Source organism: Manis javanica, chromosome 15 (assembly GCF_040802235.1).
Source record: "Manis javanica isolate MJ-LG chromosome 15, MJ_LKY, whole genome shotgun sequence".
In the NCBI taxonomy this organism is placed as follows: domain Eukaryota; kingdom Metazoa; phylum Chordata; class Mammalia; order Pholidota; family Manidae; genus Manis; species Manis javanica.
In genome coordinates, this window is record NC_133170.1 from 8,757,380 (window position 1) to 8,785,319 (window position 27,940).

The 27,940-nt window shown below is 35.1% G+C and overlaps 1 protein-coding gene across 11 annotated transcripts in view; it reads right to left on the reverse strand.

The window, feature by feature from the left end:
• The window catches only part of CCDC91 (coiled-coil domain containing 91), a 304,590-nt gene that overhangs the window by 187,160 nt on the left and 89,490 nt on the right, over positions 1-27,940 (reverse strand). For 5 of the 11 annotated variants that reach the window (XM_037020378.2, XM_073223944.1, XM_073223941.1 and 2 more), the window contains exons 4-6: positions 2,694-2,854; positions 1,534-1,737; positions 714-818 (exon numbers count right to left, since the gene is read on the reverse strand). In XM_037020378.2, the coding sequence (XP_036876273.2) occupies positions 714-818; positions 1,534-1,737; positions 2,694-2,854 (470 nt within the window). Of the gene's footprint in view, positions 1-713; positions 819-1,533; positions 1,738-2,693; positions 2,855-5,353; positions 5,493-27,940 lie in introns of those variants that run through there. The other 6 variants (XM_073223938.1, XM_073223939.1, XM_073223943.1 and 3 more) reach the window with 5 other exon arrangements.

The window sequence follows — 27,940 nt, forward strand, 5'->3', positions numbered from 1 at the left end:
AGCAGAGAAATGACACGATCAGCTTTAAGGACTAAACAGGTGACAGTGGCTGCAATGTGAAGAATGGTCTAAAGTAGGCAATGACAGAAGCAAAAAGACTAGTTACAAGATCTTTTAGGAATCCAAGGGAAAAATAAGGATGGCCTAGAACAGGCTGGTAGCAGCGACCATAGTGGCAAAGTCGAACCCAGGGTATTTGGAAGGTAGAGCCAACGGTTTTGCTAAAGGAATAGACATGGAGTAAGCACAAAAGGGAATAAATGTGGGTCTCATCCTCAGCGACTGAAAGACAGAATTGCCATTTAGTGGGATGGGAAAGACTGCAGAAGAAACAAGTTTATTAAGGAAATTTGTGGAGATGAAGAGTAGACACTGGTTTCGATCTATCTCTGTTTAGGGTTTACAGGATTCTAAGCTCATTTCAACTGTAAATACAATAAGAAAAATTAGAATGCCTAATTTCCAAGTTTCATCATCAGAAACAATATTTTTCACCAAACTGAGTTTCAAACAACTAACCCTCAGCTTCTCACAGATTCATACTTTCCAAAATGCCATTTCTTACTCATTTCATCCATGTTGGTCAATATTTTACATATTTAAGCAAGTATCTGATCCTTCACTCATAAAGCATCTATTGAGTACTTTTCAAAGTTATTTTATATGCTCATCAAAAGGCCTACATATTAGTATTTTTAATTCACTGAGTTTACCTGAAGTTGTTTGTATCTATCTTGAAGAGAAATGGCCTCTTGTTCTTTTTCTTTAAGGAAATCTTTTTCTAAGACACTATGATTTTCCATCAAAGATTCCACATCCTAAAAGAAAAATCCAAGCATAAATAGTATAATATTCCATGGCATAAAATATAGTTTTTCCAATCAACATACCAGAAAATATTTGGTAAGGAAAGAACTGATAGGAAATATGATTTAAAGTTCAACAGTATTGCTTCCCTCTCATTTCCAGACCAGTATCAAACATTTATATAACACTAAAATTATTCATGCTGATAAACGATTAAAAGCATCTAAACTAAATACAGTCAACACAAACTATCTCTATGTATAGTTTCTATAAATTTTCTAGAGTCTTTTTATAGGTAGGAGAACATACACAAATAATTTACTAAAACAGCTGTATATCTAAGTACTCTTAGCAAATATCCCATGATGCCTGACTTCCCATAGGGACAAGACAAAGTTACAAATCTTCTGTTCTGCATAAGAGACATAATACTACCTGTGTTTGAAGCAAGTAAAAGCAAACCAGAAGGAAAGCATTATTTAGAGTTGAAAAAAATCTAGTAGAAAATGTTCATATGTTAAAAGTACATATTTAAAACTTAAGATTTCTTACAAAGACTTTCCAAAGTGATAAACTCCTAAAACTGATTTAACCTATAGCAAAGGGTTGGTATCTTCTACAGTATCTCCTTCCACTGCTGAGAGTTTTTAATCAGAGATTGGGATTATGTCAAATTTCTACTACATGCAACTCGAATATTTGTTTTTTAGGCAAATGTAAATATACCTTTTTAATTCTCTGTTTTTCTTCTTCAGAAACTTTGAGTTTAGTCTCCAGACTTGAAATTTTCTGCTGAAGCTGTATGTTTGAGGCATCGGTTCCAGGGCCCTCAGAATCATCCTCAAGAGCTATGGTTCCATTACTTTTCTCATCAGTTAAATGTAATGGGAAAAGGGAGATTTCCAGATGAGTACGTGTTGATTGCTGAGTCTAAACCACATTAAAAAAACACATACACACACAAGAGAAAAAGTTTATACTGTACCAATAATGAAAACATCCAAAGGGCACCAGAAACCACATTTGGAAATTAAGTTATAGAAAAGGTTCCAAAATTATTTCATCCTTTAAATAAATCAACAGAAGGCCTCAAACTGGTACAACAACCCCATCTTTGTAGCAAGAAACACAATTACCTATAAACTTTGGAGTCTAAGGCATATTATTATACAAGCGAAGCATTAAAAAACTTTTAAACTTTTTCTTATGCTTAAAAGTATATACTTGAATATAAATACATATGATACCAATTTTGGGATTTACACACGTACACACAATCTGTTTATATTTTAGACAGACATAAACAAATATTTCAAATCAGAATTTTAAATTTATCAATTACCTCTAATTGATCATCACTTTCTAATAAAGATAACAGGTGACTCAAGATTATGTACAGCACTTTGGAAATCTGGACTGATACCAGCATGTAGCACAATGCTTAGGTCAATAAATATTTGAATGAATAAGCCCTATTGACCATTGTCTTTTTGGCTTCTAAAATTGCAAGGAACATACTAGTACCTGATAACATATGGCAAAAGATATATTACATAGAAAAGGAAATATTGTTTTTTGTTGTTTTTTTGGTAGTTATTTTCCCTTTTGAAGTTCAAGATTTAAATGCAAGCTAAATCAATTTCAATAAATGACATACTCAAACCATATTCTGGTAACTCGTATTTGTGGAACAAAACAAGATATTATTTAGTTGTTTAAATTCTAGATATAAGCCTCAAAGTTAAAATACCCAAAGAAATATTTATTAGAAAAGGTGGTAAAAAAAAAAAAAGAAAGAAAGAAAGAAATCAGAGTCAGAGAACCTTCAATTAAATCAGTACGCAATTTAAGTATGCAAACTTCCTATAAAAATATGCTTGTCCTACCTGTGCTTTAGGAACAGTCTGGCTGACCAGGCTGTTGTCTGCGCACGCATTCTCTGGTGACGGAATGATGGGCTCAGAAGAAGGGCAGCCGGCGGAAGGGGAGCAGCCGTCATGGTCCAGCACAGTCTCAGGAGAAGCTGGAGAAAGATGGACTCCAGACACTGAGGGGGGGGAACATAAAGGATTGTCAAAGAGAAAATACAAGACAGGCTGAAGGGAAGAAAGAGAGTAGAGGGAGGGGAAGGAAAAGGAAAGTAAAAGCAATGAGACTGAAAATGAGGATTTTATCCTTATTCCTCAGGGAACATTATTTGAAATCTAAAATTAGTGTTTCTAAATTTAACATAGATTTCCATTGAGACCAAGGCAAACAGAACTGTTTCATAATGCCTTAGTGTGTAGATACTAACACATTATCCTAAGAAGTGCATTTCCAACTGATGGAAAGTATTCAAACACACTACCTGTCTATTCAGCTAATTAAGAAAAAGCACAAGTGCGCCTGCTGGTACCAGGCAGGGACACCAGGCACGGAGGAGACGGCGGTGAGCAAGAGAGATGCACCCAGACACTCAGTGATGTTCTGGCCCAGGAGGTAAGGCAAATCCATCAAATACTTATTACAATAAAGTGAGCTAAGAGGAATAGCAATTACTTTAAAATAACTAATCCAACTGTCTGTGTGTTACTTCTCTTGAAACAGACAAAAGACTTGATGTTAACGTCAACTTTAGTTTGCTGAGTGACTTCCATAGAAAAATTAATGTTAAAATAAATTCTGTAATTAGTTTCACAACAAAACATTATTAGATAGTAATTAGGGCTCAGAAAAAGGTCATGAAAATAAATCGCCAAGCATGAAATAAGAACATTGATGAGGGCAAAATAGATTACATATATATATATATTACTTTATTTTCAAATATTCCTTCTAAAAACTCAAAAACATTGTATTATGTGTTTTAAAACTCTAAGAAGAGTAACTCATTTTTAGCAGTAATCCTTTTATACTTCTGACTTTCCAAATTATAAAGACCTTTATTCCACATTGGCATCAGTAGCAATGTCAACGAAGTTCTACCATAAATTATGGGAGGCAGCTCACAGTGGAAATTGCATTTTTCCCTGAAGAAAGACATTTATAAAGTCACTAAAGAATGTATCAAATTCTGATTAGTACTCTATGAGGTCATTTCATTATACTATATATACTTTCTTTGTGTAGCAATATTGTATTTTATTGCTACGCAAGGTAGCAATATACTATGTACTATACTGGATAAGGTATTCTACCACCTTGCCCCACAGGCATTTCACTATTTTAACTAAAATACAGAAAAATTAGAATTTTAACTCATGTTTGTACTTGATACAGCTTTTCCAGAAACTTACTTCTTTTGTAATCTTCACTATTCTACATGCTAACAGATTTCCCTAAAATATCAAAATATTCTAACTTCTAAGTCTGAATTATAATTTATAATAAAAATATTACTAATGAATTTCTGAAGGCATGAAAATAAATACTACAGTATAGTAAGAGGGAATAATGCAGGCTTACAATTAAAAGCATAGACTCAGGGACCATATTACCAAACCACGTGTAGATCAAGTGACAAGTTTACTTAACTTCCCTCAGTTTCTTCATCTGCAAAATTGGCATAGAGTTACTGCTGAGGTTTAAATGGACTAAAATACTTAAAAGTTCTTAGCCAGATGATGATACTATTGTCCTTATTATTTCAAAGGTGATTAAAATTTGTTGGACATGTATATTTATTTCTAGGCATAAAGAGTATGTGTGCTATGATCCTGGGTTCAAGAAACTCTTAAAAATATCATTCTATCTAACACTTAAATATTTTAACATCTCTTTATGTCATTCATATTAGCATAATCTAAGACATGATGTCATGTTGTCCCAAGTTAAATTCTCATTCTGTAACATTAAATGTTCAAGTATATCATATTAGGGGAAGATGGGAAAGTGGGTAGAATAAAGGGAAGGAGGGAAAGGGAGAAAAGAAGGACACGATAAATAAGGGGAAGGGAAAGGGAGAGGTTGAGGGAGGAAAATGGGGGGAGTGGGTGGGAGGCGCCCTCAGCCTCACCCTCCACCAGCTCCCATCACCCTATCACACTTTCCCTTCATCATCAAATTTTTTGTCTCCAGTGATTCCTGTCTCCATTTTCTGTTTCCTCACCCAAACCTCATCACTCCACTGGACCCCATCATTTAAGATATTAAATTTCCTTTCAGTTACTATTAAATCAAAGAACACTTCTTATTTTATCTTTCTTTAGTTCTCTAGACCATGTGACTATAATGACCCTCCCTTTTCCTTGAAATTCTTCCCTTGGCACCATGGCAGCTCCAGCCCCTAGATTTCCTCCTAACATATTGACTATCTTTTCCCTGTTTCCGTTTTAGGCTCTTTCTCCACTCAATTAAGTTTCGTTGTTTTCTCTACCTCTAAGCTTCTCTATGTTCACATTATTCTCACCATTTTTCAAATGCGTTATTTAAATTATCACCTATAAGCCAATGACTTCTAAATTCACATCTCTAGCACAAACCACTCTAGAGACCTCCAGATCCATAAACTCACCTAATTACCAGACAGTTACATTTAGCTGTGTAGTAGGTACACTGCACTTACCCATCATGTTATATAAACCTGCTTTGCTTCATGTTTTCCACCTTAGTTAAGAGCCCCTCAGCGAACTATTTTGCCAAGCCAGAAATGATACCGTTTAATGCCAACTTCACTCCAGTCACATGTGCTAACAGTTCCCTGATTATGCCATACTGTTGAGTACCTCTGTGACATCACAATATCACTGCCTAAGTAAAACCGATGGCTGTGGAGTCAGAAATGGATTCAAATTTGAATAACAACTTAATGTTATAAAGACTTGGGCAAATTATCAAACCTCTCTAAGCTACAGTTCCTCTTCTGAAATAGGAAAATAGTGTGTACCTCAAAACAATGTCATGCAGCTTAAATTGGATAATATATATAAACTACTTAGCTGTACTAGATAGGTACATGGTAAACATCCAGTAAATGTAGGCTGTCTTGGAAATTATCATTTGTCAATGTTCAAAACAAGCTTTTCTGGGAATCTTTTCACCTACTCTATCGCCCCAACAATAATAATATAATTTTAATTTCCCACTGTCAATATATTACAGATAAGAAATAATGTTATTTAAAACATTACATATCAATCTATGGAATACATTTAAAGCAGTGATTGGAAAAAAATCTATAGCCTCGAATACTTCAACCAATGAAAAAAGAGCAATGAGTTGAGCTCCCAGTTCATAAACTAAAATAGAAACACTAATAACTTAAAAGCACAATGAAGAACATAAAGATAATGCAGATATTTAAGTAAATTAAGAAAAAAATAAATCTAATCAAAATCCCAAATTTCTAAAAAGCTAAAAAAAAATTTGTTAACTTATTTATAAAAAAAAGTACAAAAATACAAATTAAATGACAAGAGGAACATACTTAAACCAAAAAAAATTTTTGATCATAAAATTCCACTATAGAAGTTTAAGTAAATAAATTTGAGAATCTAGATAACATGGGCAATTCTCCACAGAAATATAATTTATAGAAGATACTCTGATTAAAGCTTAATGAAATACTCTTAAAAATAAACTTATTTCCTAGGGGAAAACAAAGTTATCAGGCAACTATCGCACAGATAAAGAATTTCAATTGGATTTCTACCAAAAATTCAAAATATGGATAATCTCAATGCTCTAAAATTATTCCTGAGCCTTGTGAAATGAAGGAAAATGTCATCAGCATTATACATGATTAACATAACATTGATAGTTAAGCCTGATTTTTAAAAAGGTATATAAAAACAGACAAGATTTTTAGAGTATCACTTCTATTTGTCAAGGTAAAATTCTAAATGAAATATTAATAACAGAATCTAACACCATACTGAGAAAATAATATGCAGTGAACAAGTCAGATTTGCTTCAGGAATGCAAGGCTAGTTCACTCTTAGGGAATTCATTAATATAACATTACATATTAAAAGACTTGAAGACAAAATGATGTAATGATCTCCATCTAAGACTCTGAAAATCCTTTTGATAAAGTCAAACACCCACATCTGTTAAAAACAGTCAAGAAACAGGAATTGATGGATACTTTCTCAACATGATATAGACCTTAGGCCTAAAGTCAGCAAGTTAATTAACAGAGAAAAACTAAAGGTATTTCCTAAGATCAAAAACAAAACAATCAATGCCTACCATTTCCATACCATTTAACACCACACTAAAGGCATGAGCCAATGCAGTTAAGCGAAAGACACTAAATAGAAGCAAAGGGGAAAACTATCTCATGTTCCTACTAACTCAAACAACATATTCAATGAAGTAGCAGGATCTAAACTTAACAAAAAAAAATCAGTAGCATTCATATGAAAAAACAGTAACTATTTAGAGGGTATAATGGAGGAGAAAATACTATTTTCTATAGCAAAAAAGAAGATGAAATAGTCTGAATAAACTTGGCAGGAAATATAAGGAAGACCTTTAAACACTTCTGAAAGACTCAAAGCTAGACCTCACAAAGGTAAAGACATCTCTTCTAAACGGATATGGAAACTAAACTCATAAAGATGTCAGTCCTCTCTTAGTTTATATGCCTAATAATAACTTCATGGAACTATCAATAAGCTGTTTTTTACAAAGGATCTAAATAAATGGACATTAAACTTCACATGGAAAAACTAAAAACTGAAGGACAGACAGGAAAATACTAAAAAGAAGAGGTATAAGGATTCTAGCCCTGCTTAATAAAAAATACTATTTAAAATATACTTATGACTATATTAAGATACACTGTAATAAATGATATTAAAACATGGTAAGTACTTTATAATTAAAAGTGTATTTATTTGGTAGAGTAATAAACAGACCAGAAGAACACATCAGAAAGTCCAGAAATAAATGCATTGTGTGTGAAACTTAAAATATAGGATAAAAATGGCACTTCAAACCACAAAGCAAGGATGGCTTATTAATAAACAGTGCCAAAACAACTGATTAGACATTTGGAAAATGATGAAATAACATTCATATTTCACACTATAGACAAAAAGTTAACTCCAAACTGTTCAGGGATATAAATATAAAAAAATGAAACAATGTAACTATTAAAAGAAAATTTGAGTTGAGTTCCTCTTTACCTTGGGTATAAGAAAAGGCTTCTTACTATGACACAATTCGAGATACAATAAAAGGAAAAATTGCCAAATTTGGCTGTAGAGTATATAAAAATTTTTTCTGTCAAAAATTATCTTATTCTTCATGTAATTGTAGATTAATAACAAAAAATATCTTAAATAAAATTAAGCAATAGCTGGCAAACTTAAAAAAATGCTATGTGTAATATGTATCACAGATAAGAGTTATATTCTTAACATACAAACAATATTCAAAACTTGGGAGAAAAAGATTGAAAATAATAGAATAATGGACAAAAAATGAGAACACATAATTCACAAAAAAGAAAACACACAAAGACCCTTAATTATCTGAAAAGATAACAGATACCTGCATCCATTCATTTGTCATAAAGAAAACACAGAGAAGGTAAAGCCAGAATTAATGAGACTGAGAGTGGAGGATGAGTGGAGTGAAGTGGAAAGACAAAAGAAATGAATGGTGTAAATATTCCTTCTGTGAGTGTAGTTTTTTTAATATGGTTCTGATTTTTTGGAACTAAGTTAGTGTTTTACATACTCAATGAAATAAAAGCAGAATGGGGGGACTGGGTTCTAAAATGGAAAATACAGACCAACAAATTAACTAAACCATATTTCAAATGAATAATCTAATCACATTACAAGGTTGGGGGCTGGCAGTGTGCACAGTGGTGGAAGGCATAAACTAACCCAATTCCCTTTGGGATGCAGTACTTTGACTATACAGCCTTAGCATACGAATAAAAGTACAATAAATAAACACTGAGAAGAGGAAGAAAAAAAGAAAAATGAAGAGACAGGAAAGGAAGAATAAAGATAAAGCAAATATGATAAAATGTTGAGATTTGAAGAAAATGGATGAAGCTATATATATGTGGGCATGTGCGTGTGTGTGTATAACCATTATATCTATGCACCAACAAAGGAGCACATACATATTTGAAATAAATACTATCAGAATTAAAAGGGGAAATAGAATGTAATGCATTCATTTTAGGAGACTTCAACACTCCACTCACTCCAAAGGACAGATCAACCAGACAGAAAATAAGTAAGGAGACAGAAGCATTGAACAACACATTAGAACTGATGGACCTAACAGACGTCTACAGAACTCTCCACCCAAAAGCAGCAGGATACACATTCTTTTCAAATGCACATGGAACACTTTGCAGAATAGACCACATACTAGGCCACAAAAAGAGCCTCAGTAAATTCAAAAAGATTGAAATTGTACCAACTTCTCAGATCACAAGGGTATAAAACTAGAAATAAACTGTATGAATAAAAACAAAAAGGCTCACAAACCATGGAAGCTTAACAACATGCTCCTAAATAATCAATGGATCAATGACCAAATTAAAACAGAGATCAAGCAACATATGGAAACAAATGAAACCAACCGCACAATGCCCCAACTTCTGAGGGATACAGCAATGGCAGTTGAAAGAGGGAGGTATATAGCAGTCCAGGCCTATTTAAAGAAGGAAGAACAATCCCAAATGAATAGTCTAAATTCACAATTATTGAAACTAGAAAATGAACAAATGAAGCCCAAAGTCAGCAGAAGGAGGGACATAATAAAGATCAGAGCATAAATAAATAAAATGGACAAGAAAAAAAAATAGAAAAAATTAATGAAACCAATAGCTGGTTCTTTGAGAAAATAAACAAAATAGATAAACCCCTAGCCAGACTTACTCAGAAAGAAAGGCAATCTATACACATAAACAGAATCAGAAATGAAAAAGGAAAAAATCACGATGGATACCATAGAAATACAAAGAAATTATTAGAGAATGCTATGGACACCACAGAAACCTATATGCTAACAAACTGGATAACCTAGAAGAAATGGACAACTTTCTAGAAAAATACAACCTTCCAAAACTGACCAAGGAAGAAATAAAAAACCTAAACAGAGCAATTACTGGCAATGAAATTGAATCAGTAATCAAAAAACTACCCAAGAACAAAACTCCCGTAACAGATGGATTCACCGCTGAATTTTATCAGACATTTAGAGAAAACATAATACGCATTCTCCTTAAAGTTTTCCAAAAAATAGAAGAGGAGGGAATACTTCCAAACTCATTCTATGAAGCCAGCATCACTCTAATACCAAAACTAGACAAAGACACAACAAAAAAAGAAAATTACAGACCAATATCCCTGATGAACAAAGATGCAAAAATATTCAATAAAATATTAGCAAACCGAATTCAAAAATACATCAAGAGGATCATACACCATGATCAAGTGGGATTCATCCCAGGGATGCAAGGGTGGTACAACATTTGGAAATCCATCAACATCACCCACCACATCAACAAAAAGAAGGACAAAAACCACATGATCATTTACACAGATGCTGAAAAAGCATTCAACAAAATTCAACATCCATTCATGACAACTCTCAACAAAATAGGTATAGAGGGCAAGTACCTCAACATAATACAGGCCATATATGACACACCCACAGTCAGTATCATACTTAACAGTGAAAAGCTGAAAGCTTCTCCTCTAAGACTGGGAACAAGACAAGGATGCCCACTCTCCTCACTTTTATTCAACATAGTACTGGAGGTCAGAAAACACAAAGAAATAAAAGGCATCTAGATTAGCAAGGAAGAAGTTAAACTATCATTGTTTGCAGATGACATGATACCAAACATAAAAAACCCTAAAGAATCCACTCCCAAGCTACTAGATCTAATTACTGAATTCAGCAAAGTTGCAGGATACAAAATTAATACACAGAAATATGTTGCATTTCTATACACTAAAGATGAGCTAGCAGAAAGAGAAATGAGGAAAACAATTCTATTTACAACTGCATCAAAAAGAATAAAATACCTAGGAATTAAACCTAAACCAAGAGATTAAAGACCTATGCCCTGAAAATTACAAGACACTCATGAGAGAAATTAAAGAAGATACCAATAAATGGGAATACAGCCCATGCTCATGGATATGAAGAATTAATATTGTCAAAATGGCCATCCTGCCTAAAGCAATCTACAAATTCAATGCAATCTCTATCAAAATACCAATGGCATTCTTCAGTGAACTAAAGCAAATCATTCTAAAATTCATATGGAACCACCAAAGACCCCAAATAGCCAAAGCAATCCTGAAAAGAAAGAATAAAGTGGGGGAGAATTACACTCACCAACTTCAAGCTCTACTACAAAGCCAACAGTAATCAAGACAATTTGGTACTGGCACAAGAACAGACCCATAGATCAATGCAACAGAATAGACAGCCCAGATAGAAACCCACACATATATGGTCAATTAGTATATGATAAAGGAGCCATGGACATACAATGGGGAAATGACAGCCTCTTCAACAACTGGTGTTGGCAAAACTGGGAAACTACATGGAAGAGAAAGAAACTGGTTTATTGCCTAACTCCATACACAAAAGTAAACTCGAAATGGATCAAAGACCTTAATGTTAGTCACGAAACCATAAAACTCTTAGAAGAAAACATAGGCAAAAATCTTTGTAATACACAGATGACCAACTTTTTCCTGAACACATCTCCTTGAACAAGGGAAACAAAAAGCAAAAATGAGCAAATGGTACTACATCAACCTAAGAAGCTTCTGCACAGCAAAGGACACCATCAGCAGAGCAAAAAGGCATCCTACAGTATGTGAGAATGTATTTGTAAACAACATATCCGATAAGGGGTTAACATACAAAATATTTAAAGACTTCACATGCCTCAACAACCAAAAAGTAAATAACCTCATTAAAAAATGGGCAGAGGATATAAACAGACACTTCTCCAAAGAAGAAGTTCAGATGCCCAACAGACACATGAAAAGATGCTCCACATCACTAATTATCTGGGAAATGCAAATTAAAACTACAATGAGATATCACCTCACACCAGTAAGGATGTCCAACATCCAAAAGACAAACAACAACAAATGCTGGCGAGGATGCGGAGAAAGGGGAACCCTCCTACACTGCTGGTGGGAATGTAAACTAGTTGAACCACTGAGGAAAGCACTATGGAGGCTCCTCAAAATACTAAAAATAAAAATACCATTTCACCCAGGATTTCCACTCCTAGGGATTTACCCAAAGAAAACAAGATGCCAGATTCAAAAAGACATATGCACCCCTACATTTATCGCAGCACTATTTACAATAGCCAAGATATGGAAGCAACCTAAGTGTCCATCAATAGATGAATGGATAAAGAAGAGGTGGTACATACATACAATGGAATATTATTTATCCATAAAAAGAAAACAAATCCTACCATTTGCAACAACATGGATGGAGCTAGCGGGTATTACAGTCAGTGAAATAAGCCCGGCAGAGAAAGACAAGTACCAGAGATTTCACTCATTTGTGGAGTATAACAACAAAGCAAAACTGAAGGAACAAAACAGCAGCAGACTCACAGAACCCAAGAAGAACTAGCAGTTAACAAAGGGAACGGGTGGGGAGGGTGTGTGGGGAGGGAGAGAGAAGAGGATTAAAGGGAATTATGATTAACACACATAATGTAGGGGGGTCACAGGGAAGGCAGTATAGCATAGAGAAGACAAGTAATGACTCTACAGCATTTTTCTAGGCTGATGGCAATGACTGCAATCGGGTATAGGGGGAACTTGACAATATGGGTGACTGTAGTAACCACAATGTTGCTCATGTGAATTCTTCATAAGATTGTGTATCAATGATACCTTAATAAAAAAATAAAAAAAAGAAAAAGGAAAAGATATATATGGAACCTACCAGATTGAAAGAGCCAGAAAGGCAGTTAAAAATGTAAACTTGAAGCTCTAAAGAAAGTCAAGCATAAAAGCACCAACCAGAATATCCTCAATTGAAAGATTTCACCAGTGAAAAAACAAAAGGGTCAAGGATAGAACCATAGAAAACAATTTTTAAGGAGAAGAGAGAAAGATGATAATAAAGTGAAGAAGTCAAAAGAAAGGATCAGAGAGGTAGGAGAGAACAAGAGTGCAGCATCATAACCATCAACCTGGGAGAGAATAGCTAACAGCATGAAATGACTCAGAAAAACAGGACTTAACAGAAAAGAACAGTCATGTCCCGATCCAGTGAGGATCAAGGGAGTTGGAGAAGTGACTGAGGAAAGCTCAGTGCAGGACATTTAAACTACGCCTTGAAGAAAGCATGTGACCCGAACCAGTGAGCAGCAACAGAGAAGAATATTTCAGCTGGAGAGCAAAATCAGACCAGAGAACCAGAGTAAGAACATAGCGGGAGCACATGCTGGGAAGCACAGGTCACTTCCGTCTACCGGACCACGGGAATGTCAGGGGTAGCAGTGAGTTAAAAGTCAACATAGGCCAAATTCAAATAATCGTGGACCTTGAATGCCTGACATGAGAACATGGAGTTTGGACTCTATAAAGACTGTTCTGGAAACCATGTATACAATAATACAGAAGATACAGAACACAGTTAAGATAGTATTTATAATAGCTTAGATGAGATATTATATAAATGTGAACTCTCTGAGAGAAGTGAAAGCAAAAAGGGGGGATGATGTACTAAACAGAATAAACTGTTTATTAAACACAATAAACTGAGCACTGAACAGTGCAATTATATTCAGCTTTTGCTCAAGTTAAATAAATGGATTAACCAAAAAGGCAATGCCATTTCAAGACACAGCTATAAAATAAAGAGCATTTTATATACCAGAAACTGATTACCCTATTAAAAAAAAACATTAACTTAATTCACATATTATCTATAGAATTCCTGATGAATATTACATATATTCTTTCACAATAATTCATTTACAAGTCTCTAAATTGTTCCCTTACTATGAAGGTGAGTTTAAGACTTATTCTTATAAAAATATATTTGAACATAAATCTTTTCAATTCTGAAGCATTTATTAATTTTAATGTCCACTTTACATGGTGTTACATAGAAATGTTTATATTACTTACCAAACCTATAAATACATCACTGTAAGTTTTGGGCTTGGGAAATATGGCTTCAATTAGCCTTTAGGAGAACTACTAGCGTATCTTTGAAATTTAATTTCCCGTAAGCCTGAGCAGGAAAGTAAAATATAATTATAAAATTAAAAATCTAAAAACAAAAAGCTGAAATTTCTCTAAATTACACATGTACTAACCATATATTAACCCATACAAATATACATATAAATTTCAACGAATGCAAAAATGTTTACAGTAACTATTCTGTTACATCATATTTTTTTAATCTACACAGAAGTCTTTACAATAAGCAAAACAATGAAGAGCTCTTCTAAACTAAAACTTGAAAGATTGCTTCAAACTCAAAAACCTAAGAAACTGACTCAGCACTCTGAATAGAGCAAAAATTACAATCTACCCCCAGTCCAGCCATTAGCACTTGACAGGATACACACCAAACTATAATATGTGTACAAAAGAAATATGAAAATGTGTGAACTACTTTCCAGAAGTGAACAGTTCATGTAATTCATATCCTTCTCATCAAGGGAAAGAAGACAACTATTATTTTCATTAGATACATGTGATGTACGTTGACTGTTTAGTTCACTTTAACCATAAGAAAACATAGGAAACAATATTTGGTTTATACCCACTGAATCCAAAATGACATACATCAGGCTTAAACTCTAAACACTATTATCATGACCATTAACAATGCCTTTTCTTTCTAAAGAAATGTAACTCAAAAATCGTAAGAATCATACATACAAAACATTCAATTAATGTGAAGATACCATTCTTAAAGATAACCAGGATACATAAATTTATGGTTTACATTATTCATGAATATAAGAGGAAAAGAATTTTAATACAAGCACATCTGGCATGTCTAATTAACAAATATATTGCAGTGATACAAGACTAACACACAGTAAGATACATACATGTCTTAGCAGTTGAAACATATCCATTATGAAAATCTAGCAAACAAGCACCAGAAGCTTAATTTTTTAGGTAAATATTTTTTCACTTTCAATGAAATCAACAAAAAACAGGCATCAAGAGTAGAATATATGTGTAAAGAGTTTTTAATTTAAAAAATCCTGGAACTTGTTTCCAAATGTATGGGAGACTGGGAACCTGATTAACCTCCGAAGAAAGCAATTAATGTACAGAGTAATATAAAAAAACTAAAATCAACTTAACTGAGGATCTGGTGAAAACAGAAATACTCAGGCAAAAGCTAAGTAAACTATGCGACAAAAAGAAATAGGCAAGTTTTTGCATTGAAGACATCTGCCAAACTTTGTAAACCTCAGCTTTGGTTTTCATGACCTCAAAGACACAGGACACAAAAGTGAAGTTCAGGACCTACTCAAGGACTGTCCCCCACAAACCTCGGCCCACAAAGGACTATATTCTCAAAGTAAGAGTGAACTAAATATAATATATTGATCCTAGAACCCAAGCTCCCAGTTGATGTCAAGCCTCAGATAGCACCTGATACAAGACAAATCTCATCAAAATAAAAATAATTTGTACTGAACTACTTTCTCAGGCCATAAGGCAATCAAATTAGGAAACAATAAAAATAAAAATAACTAGCAAACTCCTATAGTTATAAATAAGAAATACTTAAAACCACAAGCATCAGTTCATAACAAATATTAGAAAATATTTATAACTAAAGGATTTCTTTAAAAAAATCAAAACTGGCAAGATGCAGTTAAAGTAATTATCTATGGGAAAATTATAGGCTTGAATGCTATTACTTTAAATATTTAAAAAGAAAGGTTAAATGATACAAGCATCAAATATTTTTAAATTAGGAAAAATAGAAGAATAAACCTGACAAAACAGAGCAAATAATCAGATGATTAATTAAAAATTCAGAAAATAAACATAAAAAATTAAGAGTATTTTCAATGTCAAAAGTTAATACTTAAAAAGCAAGATGTTCTACTTTTTCCTGAACGCATCTCCTCGAGAAAGGGAAACAAAAGCAAAAATGAACTCATGGGACTACATCAAACTAAAAAGTTTCTGTACGGCAAAGGACACCATCAACAGAACAAAAAGGCAGCCTACAGTATGGGAGAATATATTTGTAAATGACATATCCAACAAGGGGTTAACATCCAAAATATATAAAGAACTCACACACCTCAACACCCAAAAAGCAAATAACCCAATTAAAAAATGGACAGAGGATATGAAGAGACACTTCTCCAGAGAAGAAATTCAGATGGTCAACAGACACATGAAAAGATGCTCTACATAACTAATCATCAGGGAAATGCAAATTAAAACCACAATGAGAGATCACCTCACTCCAGTAAGGATGGCCAGCATCAAAAAGACTAAGAACAACAAATGCTGGCGAGGATGCGGAGAAAGAGGAACCCTCCTACACTGCTGGTGGGAATGTAAGCTAGTTCAACTATTGTGGAAAGCAGTATGGAGGTTCCTCAAAAACTAATAATAGAAATACCATTTGACCTGGGAATCCCACTTCTTGGAATATACCCAAAGAACACAACTTCTCAGATTCAAAAAGAAATACGCACCCCTATGTTTATCGCAGCACTTTTACAATAGCCAAGATATGGAAGCAACCTAAGTGTCCATCAGTATATGAATGGATAAAGAAGATGTGGTACATATGCAAATGGAATACTATTTAGCCATAAGAAAGAAACAAATCCTACCATTTGCAACAACATGGATGGAGCTGGAGGACATTATGCTCAGTGAAATAAGCCAGGCAGAGGAAGGCAAGTGCCAAATGATTTCCCTCATTTGTGGAGTATAACAACGAAGCAAAACTGAAGGAACAAAATAGCAGCAGACTCAGAGACTCCAAGAGGGAACTAGTTGTTACCAAAAGGGGAGGGGTGTGCGAGGGTGGGTGGGGAGGGAGGGAGAAGGGGATTGAGGGGTATTATGTTTACTACACATGGTGTGGGGGATCACGGGGAAAACAGTGTAGCACAGAGAAGGCACACAGTGAATGTGAATCTGTGGCGTCTTCCTACACTGATGGACAGTGACTGCACTGGGGTGTGGGTGGGGACTTGATAATATGGGTAAATGTAGTAACCACATTGTTTTTTCAGGTAAAACCTTCATAAGAGTGTATATCAATAATACTTAAATTAAAAAAAAAAGCAGGATGTTCTTTCCATTTCCCTCTTCTCTGCTGCAAAGCTTCCACCTCCATTAGACAAGCCCTTCCCCTCCTGAAACATCCTAGGACTTTGCCCTCCTGGCCCCTATTTAGATTCAGGTAGTGGTCTAATATCCTTTCTGGCTATAATGCAGCGCCCACCTCACCCTCTGTTCCCACTATTCTGACACCTTGTATCGAGCCTTAAAAGGATATCCCAGTGTCCCGCCCGAGGGGGGATTACTGCCAGGCAAGTTCACTCCGGATTCGGTAAGACAGAATAACAGCAGGATGTTAGGGGTAAAAGGGTTTATACCAAACTTTATTCTCACAGTGGCAGGTTGAGTGCTGGAATCACATCTGCCACTGGGGCCTTCACAATCCGTCTCTGTCTCTGCTTCTGGGCAGGGCTCTTTACATACTAACACCAATAATAATGGCGCATTGCCAACAAATATGTAAACACTAGCCTACAGTAAGGCCAATTACATCAGCAAGTAGTTTAGGGTCAGGTGAGGATGCTGGCCATAGGAACTTTAATGTTCACTACACCTAGTTATAATTAATTAATTATCTGTAATTATTTGTTTAATTTCTGTGATCAGCCTGAGCTGCTCCGTGGTATTGCTGCCTCAGCATCCATTTTGGTGAAGCAGCCCCAGGGGCCTAAACCAACACTAGCCCTCTCACGCAAGCACGCTCCCTGCATAATAACCCACAGAGTCACAAGCAAATGTAAATTCCTGATATGACTTCCTCAACATCCTTTATAACAGTGTCCCCTGCCTCCCAGGACCTTCCCCGTGTGCACCTCTTAGATAAGACCCTCATGGAGATTACCAAAATCCTGCTCTTTTGTTTGAATTGACCGATCCAGCCTTAGCCTGGGAACCCCAAAGGCTCCACACACAGACCCTAATAATGGCACATGTCCCATGTACTATCACTCTTTGCACTCTACCTTGACCTTCCTGGGTGGCCTCTTGAGTCATGCTGTGTCCTTCCTCCAGGACCTGTGAGTAATAAACTTTTCTATTTCAATTTCTCTTTTGGCCAGTTGTTAAGCCACAACTCATCCTCTAGCACCCTGTGCTCCACTTAACAAAGGTTAATGTAACAAATTACGGCATCGTTTATCTTGTTTGTCATCCACTGTTCCCCCTATTCTTGGTAAACAATGAATAATTATTGAACAGGAAAATTAAAAGATCAACAAAGACAAAGCAGAATGTAGTCTTACCCCTAACTTCAAACAGGATCATAACCAATGAGAATCTAATCTATCTTTAAAATTTTAGGAAAAATACAATTCACAAATTTCATCAGGCGTATTCCATCAAAGCAAAGTACATGCTTAGATCATCAGACCAAAGATTTAGAATACCTGAAGATTTTTCTTTTAGGAAACTACTGGATTGGTAAATCCAGTAAATGTTTACTCACTAGGCAAATCAACAACTCCCTCAGCAAAAAGTTCCTTTATTTCACTTGCTGTTGTTTTCCACACAATGTTAAGAGAATGGTTTAAAAAAAAAAAAAGAGCAATTTTGTTGGCTAAATGGTTTTTTAATAACTACACTAATGCAATGCTTGATTATAGTGTTTTGTCACCTCTGTGAGGTCAGCCAAATTAAATTAAGATTCCTATCCCATTAGCTGAAAATCACATTTGGTCTGTTTTCCTTTATTATGACTTCAGACTTGACAGACACAAAATGATCAAAACATGTATGTCAGGCAAAATTTCTATAGGATTAATTAGGTGAAAATTTTACTATTTAAGCACAGTTTCAAGCTATATCCCTAAGTATCTTTCTGTTCTGATTTTTAAGTACTTTAGGTAGTCACTGTGTTATTTATTCTAAAATTACTTGGCCATTATTAAAGGTCCATTATGCACAACAATCTATCTGAGGCAGTCCACAATAACATTAGCCTTTATCACATTCAATTCAAGAAAACAAACCTCAAAATATTTTCAATTTTAATTTAAACAACAGAAATTTTCACAATGAAATTACTGAAAATGATTATATCTTCACTTTAGCAAGGCTTTACAGCAAACAAAAATTTGAATACATAACTGGCTGCAAGCCAATAGAGTAATGTAAATTAATTGCAGAAATCAGAATGGGGTTAATAAAGACTTTGATTAGGCATAACAGCAATGCCCAAAGTATGCAGGATTTATAACTGCAATTATTTTATATGATTTATTCAAGAAAATATCCTAATAGGCACAACTTTTATACCTGATGTAGAGATTACAACAAAATATTCACAGGGGTATCATAGTAATAGGTCAAATTTAAAACCTCCAAAACTAGTCAAGTAATGTGTTTTATACTTTGATAGTCAGGAATCTGCATAAATGAAAAAAATCCTCAACACTTCTAAACGTTAAAATGAAATTCCACAAATAACCAACACTTACTGAGCATTCAATGTGCCCCAGACCCGCGCTATCACTAAAAGAAAGGAGGGAAGAGCATAAGAGTATATGCAGGGAAAAGGCTGCTAGTCATATAGAAAAGATAAGACGGTGGCCTTTCCTGGGGTCCTACCCAGGGGAGTAGAGAAAAACTTAAAAGATTCCCACATTTGACTAAAATTAGAACCTATGGAATTTGCTGATAGATGGGTTGTAGAATAGATAAACACAGTAGGAAACAGGAGCAGAAAAGAATCCGAAGATTCAAGAATCTCAAGAAACCATGGTACTCCCCAGAGAAGAAGTACCAGGAATGCAGTGTCTACAGATGAGAAGAGCAGCGAGGGCTTGGAGACACTGTCTGAGGAGATCAAATACCCAACCTTCAGAACAATGGAGGAAGTACCTGAGAACTCAACCTGGCTGGGCACAAAGTGCAAGCTGATATAAAATCCCTATTAGCAAGATTACATCTTCACTGACAACAGTGTTCATTAGAGACACCAGTCCAGAGACATCAAAGAAGTGTGAGCAGCAGAGGTCAGTCAAAGCCTCTGGTGATGCTGGTCCTACTGTCCCGTCCGTCTCATGTTCCTGTGGGCCACTCAACCCTCTGGCCACTCGTGAAGCCTCAAGCAGGAAAATGAACTGTTTCCAGCTATAGACAGGCGTTAAGAATCTCCTCAGAGCTGAAGGGAGGGAAGGAAAGACTGGCACCTAGATCTGTAAGCCTCAGGTCTGGCCTTGGCCTCTCTCTAACCTCCACACCAGAGAACTGAAGCACACGGAAACTGACCCCAGTCTCATATTGCACTGTTCACATACAGTCCCTACAGCTGAAGTCTACTCTACCCTCCCTGCCTCATGCCATGCCATCCTGAGTCAACAGAATGGCACTGCTGGCCTTAGAAGATTCAGACGTCATGCTTGCTCTGAACCAGTCATAGGCCTGGCTTTCAAGCCAAAATGTGGAGCCCTCATCTTCATGAAGAACAGTAATTCCAAGCTCCAAAGGGAGGCTGATGCTCTAGACTTCACAGATTCCAGAACTAGCATCTGAAAGTATGTAACAGTTTGTCAGCTGAGACCTCTTATTGATCCCTTAAAGAGACTATGCGGAGCGTACGTATGTTCATGAGATTCTTTCGTGTTGTTACACATAGCTGAAGTTTGTTAATTTTCCAGGTATGCAGGGTTCTACTATATAAATATACCCCAAAATATTAAACTTTCTACTTTTGATGGGCATTTGGGTAGTTTCTAGTTTGAGGCTACTATAAACAATGTTACAGTGAACATTATTTTACACATTTCAAAAATACAATGTGACAACTAAAGAGCATTTCAACTTACCATACTACCACTAAAGTCCATGGTCAACTGAAGATTTAATTTTCAGTGTCCTCATAAAATTACCAACACCTTCAATGTAATCAGTGTTTTCTTATATTTGACCATATAAATATGAAATTTCACATTATTTTGACTTAGAAAACATGTTTTCTCTATGCTTATATGAGCAAAATAAGTAAGTAAATTATGTATTAATTTTAAATAACCTTTCTATGAAGTCACAAAAATTATATAAATGATCATCTAAATTCAAATAGCTTTGCTGAAAATATGTACAGGAATATTCTTCACATCCCTTTCTTTGAATCCGTGTTGGGATCTCTCCCCAGAAACAATCCTGAACATGGTAATAAAGTACAGCACGTGATTCTCTGGAGCTTCCAAACACCCCAAAAAATAGGTACTCCTGTAAAATAAATCTTACTAAAATATGATATGAGAATGTCAAGAATCCACAGGGTTGTTTCTAACAGCAAAAATTGGGAGGAAAATAACTGGTTACCTGAGCAGACACACCCACGCAAGAGAATACCGTGCAAGCACTACAATGAGTCTGAAGACCCACATGCAGTCCCGAAGAAATACCTCCAAGTGAACATGGGGAAAAAAGCAAGAGGTGCTGGTATGCATACATATATACAAAATGCTGTCATCTGTGTGAAAAGAAGGATACATTCACATTTTTATATGCCTGGAAGATATCCAGGGGGTTGAACAGAAAAGGTAAAACTAGTTTTATCAGGGGAGTAGGACTAGGTGATGAGGATAGAAAAGAAATTTTCACTGTGTATCTTTACTATGCTTTGCCTTTCCTTTCATGCCTTTGTACTATGTGTATGTATGTGCCTGTCAAAAACAATAAATATTTTCTGAGGCCAAAGAACATAACTCAGAATGATAGCTAAATAGAAATTTATAAAAATTGGTATAACAGTAAAAATGATTTCTACTATTAGTTACTGAGCCAAATACAAATATTTTGGGGGGGAGGGGATAACTCTGGATCATGATAATAGAGTCGGAGCACTATCTTCATCTTATAATTAAAAAAAAGAGATTTGCTGCCAAACCTTCATTTTTAAGAAATACAAGAAAAGTTTCTTACAACTCTCTATTTAAAAATTTTTTAATGTATTCTATAATATCCTAAAAGTCAAACCACTGCCTTTCTAAAAAGCAAGTTCAGAATCAGATAGAACAGATAAAGATTGTGCCATAAAATACTATATAAGAAAAATCAGTTTAGAGAGCAATTAATAAATATTAAAATATATAGAAAAAGATCAAGTTTCTCTTATGTATTGTAATTCTTCACATCAATATTTGTGTTCTATGTTTACAGCTGCTCTTGGGGCAAATGGAATTTCTTAGGTTAGTCCTGTCAGTTGGACCACACAGTTAAAACCAGGCACTATGATTCACCTAGTGGAAGCTACTCATATTATGACACCCTAACCAGAAAAAAATTAAAAAATAAACTTGGAACTCAAAATCTGGAAGAACACTTAGATATGGTCTAGTTCTCAATTTATAGATTAAATAATTGAGTTTCAGAGAAGTTACACAGTTAGCTGAAGGCAAAGCCAGAACTCCTCACTCAACAGTCAGAGGTATTTGACTCTAAACCACACCACAAACCTAATCTTCAAAGTCACAACAAATCATCACTGATATATTCCCTATTCTACGTACTAATGAAGACGGGAACTAGCATAAATGGTGAGAGCCCACATAAGGATGATTGTCTACATGTAGAGTAATAATAACTCACAGCTTTATAGAAGCTATCATCTTAGTTATCATTTATAAAAACTGGCTCCAGAATAAAAGAAGATGAGGTAATAACCTGGGAGGTAAGAAAAAAAAACAGAAAGTACAAGAAACTATCTGGCAACCTTCCATTCAATAATCTTTATGAAGATACTAAAAAATTACTACACTACAATGCAAATTCAGTTTATGTCCTGGCAAAAATGTCTAAAGTGGATACAAAAAGGAAGGGATGGAAAGTTTTTAAACATTACCCTTATTGCCTATTATAACACAGGTATGGGAATATGTAATAAGTCACCTTCAAATTCTACTTCAAATATAGATCAGACCAATGAATTCAGTTAATGTTTATTATGACTTTGTACAAACCACAGATTAATTTGAAGAAAAATATCATGACAATTTTTTCTCAAACAAAAATGTGTGGACTCAGGTTCTGAACTCTTGTAGATGTGTAACACAGATTCAACTGGAAAAACAGGGTTAGCTAGGAGGGTAATAGGATATTAATAAAATGACCGTTTGTTGTCCTAGTTTTCCTGGCCAGGAGAATGGAGAATGGAAAAACTGAACCATGAAATCAAAAAGGCATCTGTCTTCCAGGTTTCTCTCTGCCAATGTCTTGAGAAAAATGTTTGAACTTTCCTGTTGGCTTTATATGCAAATAGCTCCAGATGCAAAGTGAACCACATCTAAGTTATTTGGTTCAACATCTGCTGGTCCAATTCCCGTTATTCCTTCTAAAGGGTCGGCTTGTGACAGACAGTTTAGTTTGCCCTCTATATAAGCTGTTTTGAAGGAGCTAATTTGGATTAAAGTATCTATCTAGACCACTTGTTTTTTCCTTTGATGGTCAATGCATTCTAATGTGGTCTGTGTAGTGCTACATGGAACTTAGAAACACATTGGAAAGGACAGTATTCAAGGTTTTGCCTCCCACCTCACCTTCTAGAGAATTTATATTTCTACAGTTAAAAGTAAAAAGTGAGCAGCCATTTGCCTCTAAAACAGCACCACCTACACTGTACACAATGGCAATACACAACACTTTCTGACCTAGTATTCTTTTCATGCAACCCCTATCCAAGATCTGAAGCTAAAGTTATTGAGAGCAAAGCACTTGACAATATTAACAATACATTTCATGGAGCATCTTGCCATCTGAGATGACAATTTTTATATGGTTATCACTGAAAATGGAGTAAAGTCCACAGCACTTAGGGTCTGATACATGGTACACCTTCAAACATAAGTTAAATGAGTAAATTAGTGAATGAATGAATGAATAAATGGGTGAACAAACTAAAGAATTAATTCTGAAACTCTGAATCTACTGTGACCAGAAAATACAACCAAAAAACATACTGAAGCCAAACTAATGTTCTAATGTTCTTAGAACTTGTAAGGCCAAGTAAAGATAAAGTCCTTCCTCCAGAAGGGTGCTATAGGAAAGAGAACTTGCACGGGAAGGTAAAAGTGGGGAAAAGGGATGAAATCAGAGTATCTATGTATATATGTCTATAGTCTCAAGTAGATACAGAGACAGACACATACACATTTACATTTATATGTACAAATATACATGTGTGTATTAGGGGACACTCATTTTAAAACATTAACTTCCTAAAAAGTAGAGCATTGCCAATCTTACAACAATTTATGAAAAATAACTACTTGAGAATCATTTGAAAAAAAGATTTTTTTAGCCTAAATAATCTTTGTCTAAAAAATTCAGTTCTACAAGTGGCAACTCAAAAATTTTCTGATATATGCTAGGCAAAATTTGGAATGATTTTCCTTTAGAAATATGTTTAGAAAAATAAGAAAAGAAAGATGAACAAACTGGACACTACTATTATTGTTTCTAGACCTCTAATATTTTGAACTAAAGTTTAGTCAGCAAAATAGCTGTTGTCTGTTTCTCAGAATCTCTTACACCTCTTGTTAATCATTAGTTCTAGTCATTAGTCTGCGTTAAGAATGACGAGAAAAGTTAACTAGTAGGAAATAGCGTCTTAGCCGTCTTTCAGTAATTATCTAAGATTTCCAAGATTACTATATCTTTTAGAGAAAGTTCAGATTTGCCTTCCTTTAACTTATGAGGTAAAGACTAATTACCTCCAAAGAATTAAAAATAGCCAAAAAGAGTTACTTCAAAGTAAATCTGCTCTACCAACAATCACTGAGCATTATTTATTAAAGACGCACAATGCTGTAGCCAGTACTTAGGGTTGAAAAGGGTTTAAAACACAGTCTCTGCCCTCCAAGGCTTGGACTAAAATAGACATGTAAAGAGAGATGGCAATCATATTGATAAAACAGTATTTCAAAAAATACAAATTACTACACCCATGTTCACAGCAGCATTGTTTACAACTGCTAAAGGAAGCAACCTGTGTTCATCTACAAATAAATGCATAAAAAATGTAGGTTATACATACAATGGAATATTATTCAAGCTTAAAAAGGGAAGGAAATTCAGACATATTCTACAACATGGAAAAACCTTGAGGACAAAATGCTAAGTCAAATAAGACACTCACAAAAAGACAAATACAGTGTGATTATTTACAAGAGCAATCTAGCGTAGTCAATTTCAGAGATAGAAAGTAGAAAGGGAGTTGCCAGGGGCTGGGGAGAGGCGGGAGGGTAGCTATTGTTTAATGGCTCTAGAACTTCGGTTTTACGAAAGGAAAAAGTCATAGAGATTGGCTACATGCCAATGTGAATATACTTAGCAATACTGAACTGTACACTTAAAAATGACTAAATGGTAAATTTTATGTTATCTGTGTAGTACCATAATTTAAAAAAATCAAATTGGCATAAGATAAATTCAGCAAAAAATGATACAGTTGTTCAGAAGAAGGACTAGTTGGAGATACAGATCAAATTCAGTGAACACTATATACCTTTTCTAGGAAGAAATGTAAGAGTTAAGCAAATAGATGGGACATGAGGGAGGAGGGTATTACGATCTGGAGCGATGGCAAGGAGATGGGAACAGGCATCATCTAGACACACAATGGAGTTTACAGTTTGGCTAATAGTCTTCAAACACAATAGCCACAGAAAATAATCTAGAGGGAAAGGCTACACAATACAGAAGAAAATGCTTGAATAAGGCAATGCCTCTCACTGCACAGCTTTCACTGACATGAAGTAATAACCACCACTCTTCTACTGAAAGTGATGGCAGGAGGAGGAGACTGCAATTGCATATGCATTCCTCTCTTATTTACATTCTTCAGCTCCTATGATACAAGAAGCATAGACACATATCTTGTACATTAGATGCCATCACAAATGAGATAAAAACATGTGTATTTCATTTATTCTGACTGGCAATTTATTAATTTCGGGACTGTGCAAAATATAGCATTTTAAAAGGTCCCACTATGTAAATAAAACTAATATTATAGTGACATGAATGTCCTGAAGTACTTTATTTCCCTAACTGTATTGCAGGCTCTAAACAAAGAGAGATTAATTTTCCCAGTTGCCGTTATGAAATCCCCCTCCTACAATATATTGCCAGCCCTCAAGTAGGATAATCACAAGGCCCACTAAGTGAACTATACTGTTCTTAACAAAATCCTTTACCCTAATCTCAAGAATGAAAATTTCAACTCTCCCCGAGTACTATAAAAACTTAAACCAACTGTTTCAGAGTAATCTTGGATTTTAACCTGCAGCAAAACCTGGTTAGTATTCATCTCTTCTAAATATCTTTTCATATATATTACAGATACCTAGAGTATACATAGAGAAACAGAGAAAAAGAGTATCGGTCCTTTCTAAAACTGAAAAGGATCTTCTTTAGCTCTACTTTTATTATTATTATTATAAAAGTATCATTGATATACACTCTTATGAAGGTTTCACATGAAAATCATAGTGGTTACTACATTCGCTCATATTATCAAGTCCCCCCCCATATACCATTGAAGTCACTATCCATCAGTAGAGTAAGATGACATAGTCATAACTTGTTTTCTCTGGGCTACACTGTCTTTCCCGTGAACCCTCACAAACCATGTGTACCAATTATAATACCCTCAATCCTGGTCGTCCACTTTCCACAGCCACCCTCCCACACCCCTCCCCTTTGGTAACCCCTAGTCCCTTCTTGGAGTCTGTGAGTCTGCTGCTGTTTGTTCCTTCAGTTTTGCTTCATTGTTACTTGTCTTTCTCAGCTTGGCTTATTTCACCAAGCATAATACCTTCTAGCTCCATCCATGTTGTTGCCTATAGATTTTGTTTTCTTCTTATGGCTGAATAGTATTCCATTGTGTAAATACACCACCTCTTCTTTATCCATTCATCTACTTATGGACATTTAGGTTGCTTCCATATCTTGGCTATTGTAAATAGTGCTGCAAGAAACATAGGGATGCTAATGTCTTTTTGAACCTGAGATGTTTTCTTTGGGTAACTTCCTAGGAGTGGAATTCCTGGGTCAATGGTATTTCTATTTTTAGTTTTTTGAGGAACCTCCACATTGCTTTCCACAATGGTTGAACTAGTTTACATTCCCACCAGCAGTGTAGGAGGGTTCCCCTTTCTCTGCATCCTCACCAGCATTTGTTGTTCCTAGTCTTTTTTATGTTGGCCATTCCAACTGGTGTGAGGTGATTATCTCATTGTGGTTTTAATTTGCATTTCCCTGATAATTAGCGATGTGGAGCATTTCTTGATGTGTCTGTTGGCCATCTGAATTTCTTCTTTGGAGAATTGTCTGTTAATATACTCCACCCATTTCTTAAATGGGTTATTTGCTTTTTGAGTATTGAGGCATGTGAGATCTTTATATATTTTGGATTTTAACCCCTTGTTGGATATGTTGTTTACAAATATGTTCTCCTATCCTGTAGGATGCCTTTCTGTTCTACTGATGTGTCCTTTGCTTTACAGAAGCTTTTTAGCTTGATGTAGTCCCATTTGCTCATTTTTGCTTTTGTTTCCCTTGCCCAAGGAGATGTGTTCAGGAAAAAGTTGCTTATATTTTTATTTATGAGATTTTTGCCTATGATTTTTTCAAGAATTTTATGTTTTCATGACTTACATTCAGGTCTTTGATCCATTTTGAGGTTACTTTTATGTATGGATTTAGACAATAATTCAGTTTCATTCTCTTACATGTAGCTGTCCAGTTTTGACAACACCAGTTGTTGAAGAGGCTGTCATTTCCTCATTGTATGTCCATGACTCCTTTATCATATATTAATTGACCATATATGCCTGGGTTTATATCTGGGCTGTCTATTCTGTTCAACTGATCCATGGATCTGTTCTTGTGCCAGTACCAAATTGTCTTGATTACTGCTG